Genomic DNA, 10,566 nt, shown 5'->3' on the forward strand with positions numbered 1-10,566 from the left:
TGATTGACAAGGCAAGGTCTTAAAACTTCTGGGATTTTTCATCAATACAGTAACTCTTCAGTCATAGAGAGCAGAGTTTGTGCCTTCACTTTCATCAGTTTTTACATTTCTTTGTCAGAAATAACTTTGTAAAATTAAGACTGCATTTCTTCAGAAGAACTTAAAATGTATAGATTTCAAATATTCACTAAACCTCCAAGAAGAAATGTAGGAACTCGGGTTCAGAAAATTTTTTTTTTTCTCCAGGCTGCATGGTCATCATTCCTTGTCAGATAACTTAGTTGTAAAAGCTCTGCAGCATGTCCATATTCCCTTTGACAACAGCTTCTGTACTGTATAAAAATCCCACTATGCTTATTAAGCAATGAGGTTCACCGTTTCCCAAGAGAATCAGTTTGAATTAAGCTTTCTAATGGAGAGATATTTCCTGAAGGACTAATGGGCATAATTTACATTTCAAGACTTCTGAGCAATTTGCCCATCTCCCTTTTTCTAAAGAAAAAAAATATTTATCTTCATTCACTTGCATAATGTATTATACAGACCATAGACAATTTCAGAAACATAGGTTAAAAGCTAATGATCAGAAAGTCACCTTTGAATTTTCTTCTCTTTCATTTATAAAATACCTTTAATTAGGAAAGAGACCCAAGCTGCTCAAGACTTCATTAAAATTTGGACACTGATTTCTAATTAGATTTCTTCTGATCATGTTTCTATAATTTAAAAGAAGAAAATTATTTATTCAAATAATAAGCAGAGCCCCTGGCAAAGTTCCCCAATTTCAAGCTACATTAATCACTATGATACTATTAAATGTTGTACCATTAAATCTGCCGGTTGTCAGTTTATTTCATAGATTCATTATAAAACCCTCAGAGGGTAAAGAGAAAGTTTTCCCTCCTCTACATAACTTTACAGCCATTTACCAGACAGGCCACTTGATAGAAGTCCAGGCTTTGTGGAACACTGTTGATGAAAAGGGTAGAGAAAGACTGCAGAGAGAGACCTGCCATTTTTCTTAAAATGTTCACAGCTGGTTGCACACACAGTGGCCCAGGGCTGTAGGAAGAGGTATCTAAGTTCTCCTTTCGAGAAAGGACCTTAGGAAGCTAAGGTGACACTGAGCAAGAAGAAAAAAACGCAGGTGACTAAAAAGAAATCCATTCAAAACAGAAAGAAAATAAATGAGAGCAGCAAGAAAATACATATAAGGAAACAAAAGAAGAAGAAGAGTTATAAAAGAGTCAGATATTATGTTCCTCAAGTGAAAAGTACACAAGCAAGCAAATAAGCAAATAAAAAAACTGCCTTAGAAGCAGGTGTTCCAGGCTCAACAACCTGTGAAATCTCTGACTGGAATAAGAAAGGAACTACTTATTCAGGTCTAGAAAAACCGTGAGTTGTTTTTAAGTGTTCCACCTACCCTCCTGCATCTCTTTCCCTCCAAAGGCCCATATGTTCTTTCTCTTTCAAGCAACGCAACAAACAAATTCAGGGCTGCATGACACTCATGGGTAGAAAGCATTTGGACAAAGAGCTTTTCCCTGATTAAATCATTAAAGACATCTTTCCTCATATGAAAATTGAAAAATTCTTATTTTCTAAGAAATTGGGGTTTCTATAAGGACTGTCGATTAGGTTTCATTACAACAAATCTCTGACCTTAGAAGAGCTTGAGTATGATGTCTTACCCCTCACACAATGACATGCGCTGGGATGGGCTGCCCTCCCTGTGGCCCTCATTGATAATGAACACTCTGATTAGAAGAAAGCCATTAATCAAGGAAAAGATGACCAGTGGCAACTCTGTGGCTGGTTCCTTCCAATTAGCCTGTGCGGAGCGTCTTATCAGAAAAAAAACACAAACCAACCAACACCCAAGAATGCTACTTTTATATTATTTTTAGCCAGTATAAACTAAGATTAGATGGTAGTTAAAACAAAGACTTAAAGAATGTAAATACATGTTCTTATATAAATTGTGTAAAAATTATATGAAAGAGACCTAGAAAACAAACTAGTATTAACTTCCTCTCTATTTCCCACCAATCTGTTCTATTTCCCAACACGTTCTTTCTTCCTCTCTAACAACATAAGAAGAAAAAATAAGATTTGTTAAAAAAATAATTAAACTCAAAATTCTGTGACTAAAAAATGTCTAAAAATATATTCAATGAAATGTTAATAGATGCTAATTTTAGGAAATTGAATTATAGATGATTTTTAATTTATTCTCACAGTCTATCTCAATTTTAAATATTTTTCAAGTAATACCAGTTACTTGATAATGAGATATTTTTAAATATTTACTTTCTAAAATGCATCATTTGGAAGTTTTTTCCGTTTAAATGATGAAATAAATAAACCCTATTTATTTACTTAACTAATTTTAAAATTTGAGAATGTTAAGGTATTGTCCAGTAAACAAATTGAAGTATTAGCTAATGGAATTTTATTCTCTTTATAAAGGCATCTAGTACCGAATCTTAACCATTACATTTATTACAACTGTTTTTAAAAACAAATTTTTATCATTAAATTTTTTATTGTTTTATAGATTTGGTAAGCTATTGGTTTGCATTTACCTTATCAATAGTTTATGGTAATTGTTCTCAAATTTCCCTGATGAGAAAGGCAGCTTATTAAAAGAAACAGATTTTCAGGATCTCCAAGTGAAGGAGTTAGAAATTTGCTTTTTCTTTGCTTGTTTTAATGTGCTCCCAGTTGATCCTTACCAGAGAAGTTGGGAAACCTATTTCAGAGCACAAGTTTCCTAATGTTATATCATTCTGTAAGTATATTCACAATTAATGCACATAGAACAATAGACCAGCTTTTACAAATGTTCCTGGTGATGAATAGTGGAATTATTGTACTTCTGATATTTTTACTCTATTTTTTCCCCCTAACTCCAATATTGCTTTTACTCTGTCTATACTTTCTAAAGCTAACACAAGCAACTCTAGGCAAAGCAAATGCTCTTTTTTTCTTAGCAATAGAATCCTAATTTCACTGATGTGTAAATTCAAGTAGACATTAGAATAACACAGTTTGATTCACAGGTCTTATCTTTCACTTTCCACTTGTGAACTGTATCAGTCTGTTTCTGTTGCTTATAACAAAATACACAGAACTGGGTAATTTAGAAAGAAAACATAATATATTGCTCACAATTTCAGAGGCTAGGAAGTTCAAAGTCCAGGGAACATATCTGGTGAAGGCTTTCTTTGGTGGTGACTTCAGTGATGGCAGAGGATCACATTGCAAAAATTGTGGAACAGAGAGAGCAGAGAGAGAGAGAGAGACAGACTCTCCTCTTCTTTTAAAGCCCTCAGAACCATGCCGCGACCACCATTTTTAATCCATTCACTACTGCAAGGTCCTGCAATCTAATCACATCTTCAAAGCCCCACCTTTCAGTTACCATAATAAGATTTCCCACCCTCTTAACAGTCACAGTGGGGACCAAGTTTCTAATACATAAAACTTGGGGGACACAATTCAAGCTTTGGTGAGTTTTGGGGGGATGTAATTTGAACTACTACATGAACCAACATAATTAACAAGAATAACTACCTAGAAATATTATGCCTAGTAAGTTTGAAATGGTGTGTCCTCTTTTAGAGATTTGCATAAGTAATTTTCCTAAGATTCACTTGGGCTATGTACATAGCAGAAGATAGCTTTAATATGAATATAACCTCAACTACAAAATCTATGCTTATGGCCAAGTAATTAACCAGATAATTTCTTTATTACAAAATCAGACAAAATGATTGTTTCAATGTCCCACATTTTACAATTGATTCATTTTTATAATGTGGATGATTATAATGCAATAATTTCCTGTGAGAAAAAGCTTACATCACTGGTGCTTCCTATTTTGTAGGAGAGAGTTAGATCAGGTGTCTGAGATTTGATTCTTATTAGGCAATTATCAATCTGCCAGGATTCATTTCTTCATCCCCTGAGGACTGTTTATGTATTTGGAATTCCTCATTCTTGTCTTCATTAGTGAATTCTAGAACACTGAGTGAAAACAGCCTGCAACCCCCCTTCTTACAGCTTTATGGAAGTGTTAAAATATGCAAGAACTGGGAGTCCTAAAGAGGGAAGACAAACATTCTACAACCAAATGTGGAAGAAATGTTTTATGGTACTGCTGACTTCTTTTTAAAGAATACATTATATTTTTTAGAAGGCTGCATTTGCACAGTAATGATTTAAAAATACTTAGCTAACATTGATGAAATAAATAGTTTCCCAGTGGTGTGAAACAATTTGATCAAAGAGCATCTGGGCTCTAATTCCTATGCATAATAGGGCCTGAATTAAGGGGCTATAGAAGCCCTAAGTAAATGCTTCCTCTCACATTCACATCCTCACTTTGTGGGAGCACATTACGTTTTCTTAGTGCATGCTTTTTTTTTTTCTTTTCTCAGTTGGATTTTCTTCATTTTTTCTGAAGGTCATTTAAAATGGAAATTTGATTCTGTCAGTACTTAATTTCATTTTCACATTTTTGTGTGATTCTTCATCAACTTCAAAGGAATTCTTTTACAAAGCTACTGAAACCTTGGCCACCTTCTCACCTACAACAAAACTCTACTGCCCACATGGGATGTTTAAAATTCTTAATTACAACTTATCCAAGAGTCTACTTAGCCAACTGCAGCTGGAAAAATGTGTACTCATCCAATGGTCAACTGCAGGAGATTGTGAATAAGGTCACCATCTCCAATAGCCTTTGAATCGTAAATATCATAAATGCTGTGAAAAATGACCCTTTGCACATGCTAACAGATCATTTCTAATATGTAGACACCAGAGAGTAAGCAACAATAGACACTTCTGTTCTTCCATGAGGGAAAAGGATGAATGACTCCTTGTGTTTTATGTTTTCAAACTTTCAGGTGTCTTCCTTGGCAAAAAGAATATGAAATCACCAGGGTGATTTTTCTCTTTGATGGTTTTGTGGCTCAGTGAGGCAAAACGCATGTAAGTTATTTAAATACAAATGGATTGATAAATCTACATGCCGGGCTGTAGCTCAGGGTGAGGCAAGCAACTGAGGTTTTAAATCCCACTCTTCTCTTCCCAATTGTTTATAATGGAAAAACTGAGACTGCATGCCACCAGGTGTAGCCTTAATGTGGTACTATTAGAGCTGGAGCTTCATTGTCAGAAAGTTCATTTAAATGTCCATAAAACCATCCTGATACAAAGAATGAACTGTAATAGCTTATAATTATGATAGTGCATAAAGCATGCCTCACAACCTATTACAAAGCCATAATTTTAGCATAAAAACCATAAACCAGGAGAACAAAACTTGAGAACTTCAAAATAAAATTACAGCTTTTGTAACGGCCCAATAGAGCATACCTTTTTTCCTCCACAATAAATGATTGTCTTGTCTGCCTCCCACATGCAAAACAAAGGTAGATTTCTGATTTTTGAGACTTTACACTATAGCACTTTCCCAAAGGTATCTTACAACTGGAGCACTAAAACATTTTCAAAAGGGATTTTAATACCCATTAGAATGAGATCTGGTTCGGGTGGAAGGATGCTTATTATTCACTCACGTCAAAATGGAGAAATTAGCAGGAAAGGCTTTTGTGCTTAGCCTGCTTAAAAATCTCCCTCCTGTCATGAGGTAGAGGAAATGTCTGTTTTGATCATCAAACCAAAGCAGTTAGGACTGAATAAGATTTATTAGTCTTTATGTGAACAGAGGAAAGTGCACATTCAAGAACTGTATTTTATGAAAATAAGCATAGTCTCATTGCCAGAATATTTAACTCCTTGTCAGTTTTCTTGATCCATTTTTAGGGTATTTTCAAAGCACCCTGATTTTTTCTCTTAGATTATATACCATTTACCTGACATTAATAAGCCAAAGTGACCTTTATACCTAATCATATATTACACGCACACATATAGACACACAAACACACACACTCACACACACACCTCTCCTAAAGTGAAAAGTCAAACTATGCATGCTTTCAAGTACACTTCTAAAACATGCCATTTGTTATAATTTTTGAAATGATATTGTACATAAGAAACAGAATTAAAATCCCCTACAATTTCATCACCAAGAGATAATTCTGCTTAATATTTTCGAATATTTCTTTTGAGCATGCATTTCTCAAAACATTGTTAAATTGTTTATATAGTTTTATATGTTATTATTCAAATAATACATCACGATCATTTTTATATCATTAAAATTCTAACACACCATTTAATGGTTGTGTAAAACCCCATTATATAAGTTCATTATAATTTATTTAGTTCTTTTTTCAGACAAATATTTAGATTGTTTACAATTTTCTAATAGTAGACGTCATGCCTTTATCTACATATGTACAGTCATGTGCTGTGTAACGATGTGTGGTCAATGACAGACCAAATATACGATGGTCACATAAGATAACAATGGAGCTGGAGGTGTTTAGTAGGCTATAGCATCTAGGTTTCTGTAAGTACACTGTATGATGTTCCCACAATGACAAAATCACCTAATGATGCATTTCTCAGAACACGTCATTCAGAGATGCATGACTGTATATACATATATATGTATAATGTCTACATATATATGTGTGCATATAATATGAATCTGTCTACTGTATTATTTTGGGGCCAATTTTAAGAAGTGAGGAAAAGAAGAGAAACATTTTTTAGGTGTTAATATGAATTTTTAAATTGAAATGAGAAATTTGGAGGGTTTTGTTTATCACATTGTTTTTTTTAAGATGATTATTCAGACATGGAATATATTAGAATTTCTCCTAACTATAAACCTTAATATAATGGTACTATATGTTGACAATTATTAAATCCTCTCCAGTTTGTACTGTCTGTGGTAGAAACTATGGTCTTGCTCTAGACCTGTGGGATCCAGTCCCAGAGAGGAGTAATTTGGCTAATACCTGAGGAGAGAGCCAGGCCACCCAGGAAGGTGAAGAAGACTTGATAACATGGGTGTGGGGAGAGAGAAGTTTTAAAGTGAGGGCTAGTGAAAGTTAGAGGATTCACAGCCCATTATTTTCCATTTCCTCCTGGCCATGAGATTAGGCTTTTCCTTAAGGAAAGGTAGGAGCCTTGAAATGTAAATGTCTGGAATTGTCCGTGTAGGGGAGTAGAAGACAGGACAGAAAACATGTCAGTGACAAACTATGTTAGTCAGGGTTCCCCAGAGAAACAAAATCAACAGTATATAAATAGATATACAGAAAGAAATTTATCATGAGGGATTGGCATATAAATGCTGAGAAATCCCATGATCTGTTTGTAAACTGAAGCCCTAGGAAAGCTGGTGGAGTAATTCCAGTCCAAATCCAAAGACCTAAGAGTCAGGTGAAGATGGATGTCCCAGCTCAAGCAGAGAGCAAATTTGCCCTTCCTCTACCTTTTTGCTCTATTCAGGCTCTTGAAATTGATTTGATGATGCTTACTCACATTGGAAAGGGCAATCTTCTTTACTCAGTTTATCTTTTCCGGAGACAACTTCCTAGATACACCCAGGAATAGTAGTTTACTAGCTACCTGGGCATCCCTTACTTAGCCTAGTCAAGTTGACACATAAAATTAACCATTACATAAATCTTGCCAAGCAGCATTGGAGTTCAAGCTGAAGTTCAAAGACATAACATCAAAATAGCATCCACACAATCATATTTTCTCCCATGGTGACTGGCTACTCACAGACACGATAGATTCAGTGATGTAGGTTTAAGAAACTGCAGAACATGTGTGACAGAAGGTCAAGAAGAGAGGGGCTTAGTGAACTGGCAAGAGGAAATTTGACATGAAGGAGGGTAAAGGCTAAGTTGAGTAAGGAAGAAAGAGTACAATAGACTGTGAGCCTGGGGTTGAGGGAAGGGCTGAGGGATGCGGGTTGCTGGATGACATCAGGTGAGCAACGGCTGTAAGTGTGAGGTGGTGAGAGGCAGCCCTGCCAAACCTATTTCACTGCTGTCTCAGTGTGTGTAAAGAGTGGATCGTAATAGCTCATAAGTGGAGAATGCAACATACCAATTAGATCATTCACTTCTTCGGTCAAAAAACAATTACTGCACACCCACCATGGGCCAGGAACTGTTCTAGGCCCTGGGGATACAGAGGTGAACAAAACAAATCTCTTGCCTTCATGGCACTAGAGGCCAGTTGAACAATGGAAGATAAACAATAAATGCACAAAGTATGCATCTGACAAAAAATATGACAGATGGCAATGAGAAAGCAGGGAGGACACTGAAGAGACTGAGTGACATGCAGTTTACAATTTTAAGTATCATAAACAAGGAAGAAGAATAGGAAAACCCGATCAGAATGATGTGAAAGAAGAGATGATGCCATATAAGTAGACTACCAGTGACAAATGGGTCAAACATGTGGCTTTCCAAATTGTCATCCGGATTTTGATTACAGGCATCATATCTTGGAGATATCATGGGTTCAGTTCCAGACCACATTAATAAAGCAAGTATCATAATAAAGTGAGTCAAAACAATTTTTTTGGTTTCCCAGGGAATATAAAGGTTATGTTTACACTATACTGTAGTCTGTTAAGTGTGCAATAGCATCATCTAAAAAAATGATGTATGTACCTTAATTGAAAGTATCTTATTGCTAAAGGATGCTAAGGATCATCTGAGCCTGCAGTGAGTCATAATCTTTTTGCTGTTGGAGGGTCTTGCCTCGATGTTCGTGGCTGCTAACTAATCAGTATTGCTGAAGGCTGGGGTGGCTGTGGCAATTTTAAAAAATAAAGCAATGAACTTCACACATAGATTGACTCTTCCTTTCATTTCTCTGTAGCATGTAATGCGGTTTGATGGCATTTTACCCACAGCAGAACTTCTTTCAAAATTGGAATCAGTTCTCTCAAACCTGCACTGCTTTGTCCACTAAGTTCATATAATATTCTAAGTGTTTTACTGTCATTTCAACAACATTCACAGCATCTTCACCAGGAGTAGATTCCATCTCAAGAAACCACTTTCTTTGCTCACCCATAAGGAGCAACTTCCCATCCATTAAAGTTTAATCATGACATTGCAGCAATGTAGCCATATCTTAAGGCTTCTCTAATTCTAGTTCTCTTGCTATTTCCACCGCATCTGCAGTTAATTCCTCAGCTGAAGTCTTGACCCCCTCCAGGTCATCCATGATAGTTGGAATCAACTTCCTTCAAACTCCTGTTAGTGTTGATATTTTGAACTCCTTCTCTAAATCATAAATGTTCTTAATGGCATCTAGAATGGTGAATTTTTTCCAGAAGATTTTCAGTTTATTTTGTCCGGATCCATCAAAAGTATCAGTATCTATGGCAGCTAGAAACTTATGAAATGTATTTTTTTAAATAATAAGACTTGAAAGTCATAATTTCTCCTTGATCCGTGGGCTGCAGAATGGATATTGTGTTAGTGGGCATGAAAACAAAATTAGTCTCCTTGTATGTCTCCATCAGAGCTCTTGGCTGACCAAATTGTCAATGAGCAGTAATATCTTGAAAGGAATTTTTTTTTCTGAGCAGTAGGTTTCAATAGTAGGCTTAAAATACTCAGTCAACTATGCTGTAAATGGATGTGCTATCATCTAGGCTTTATTTTTCCATTTTCAGAACACAGGCAGAGTAGATTCAGCATTATCCTTAAAGGCCTTAGAATTTTCAGAATGGCTTCAACTTAAAGTCACCAACTACATTAGCCCCTAAAAGAGAGTCATTCTGTCCTTTGAAGCTGTGAAGCCAGGCATTGACTTCTCCTCTCTTTCTGTCTGTGAAAGATGGCATTGCCTTCCAATAGAAGGCTGTTTCATTTACATTCAAAATCCATTGTTTAGTGTAGCCACCTTCATCAGTGATCTTAGCTAGATCTTCTAGAAAACTTGCTGCAGCTTCTACATCAGTATTGGCTGCTTCATCTTGCACTTTTATGTTAAGGAGACAGCTTCTTTCCTTCAACCTCATGAACCAATGACTGTTAGGTTCAGACTTTTCTTCTGCAGCTTCTTCCCCTCTCTCAGCCTTCACAGAATTGAAGAGAGTTAGGCCTTACTCTGGATTAGACTTTGGCTGAAGAGAAAGTTGTGGCTGGTTTGATCTTCTATTCAGCCCACTAAAACTTTCTTATCAGCAATAAGGCTGTCTCACTTTTTTATCATTCGCATGTTCACTGGAGTGGCATTTTTAATTTTCTTCAAAATTTTCCCTCTGCATTCACAACTTAACTGTTTGGCAGAAGAGACCTAACTTTTGACCTGTCTCAGCTTTTGACCTGTCTTTCCTTACTAAGCTCAATCATTTCTAGCTTTTGATTTAAATTGAGAGATGTACAACTCTCCTTTCACTTGAACACTTAGAGGCCATTGTAGGGTTATTCATTAGCTTATTTTCAACATTGTTGTGTCTCAGGTAATAGGGAGACCCGAAGAGAGGGAGAGAGATGGGGAAATGGCTGGTTAATGGAACAGTCAGAACACATAATATTTATTGATTAAGTTTGCTGTCTTACATGGATGCCATTGATGGTGTCCTAAAACAAT

At 35.9% G+C, this 10,566-nt stretch overlaps 1 protein-coding gene across 1 annotated transcript in view; it reads right to left on the bottom strand.

The window, feature by feature from the left end:
- LOC103598358 (glutamate receptor ionotropic, kainate 1-like) overlaps window positions 1–8,471 on the bottom strand; it is a 79,438-nt gene extending 70,967 nt beyond the window's left edge. Inside the window, exon 1 of the mRNA XM_008582352.1 lies at window positions 8,390–8,471. Coding sequence (XP_008580574.1) covers window positions 8,390–8,471 — 82 coding nt within the window. The remainder of the gene's footprint in view (window positions 1–8,389) is intronic.
- Between the last annotated feature and the right edge of the window lie 2,095 nt (window positions 8,472–10,566).

This window comes from Galeopterus variegatus, unplaced genomic scaffold (assembly GCF_000696425.1).
Source record: "Galeopterus variegatus unplaced genomic scaffold, G_variegatus-3.0.2 Scaffold2581, whole genome shotgun sequence".
Classification (NCBI taxonomy): domain Eukaryota; kingdom Metazoa; phylum Chordata; class Mammalia; order Dermoptera; family Cynocephalidae; genus Galeopterus; species Galeopterus variegatus.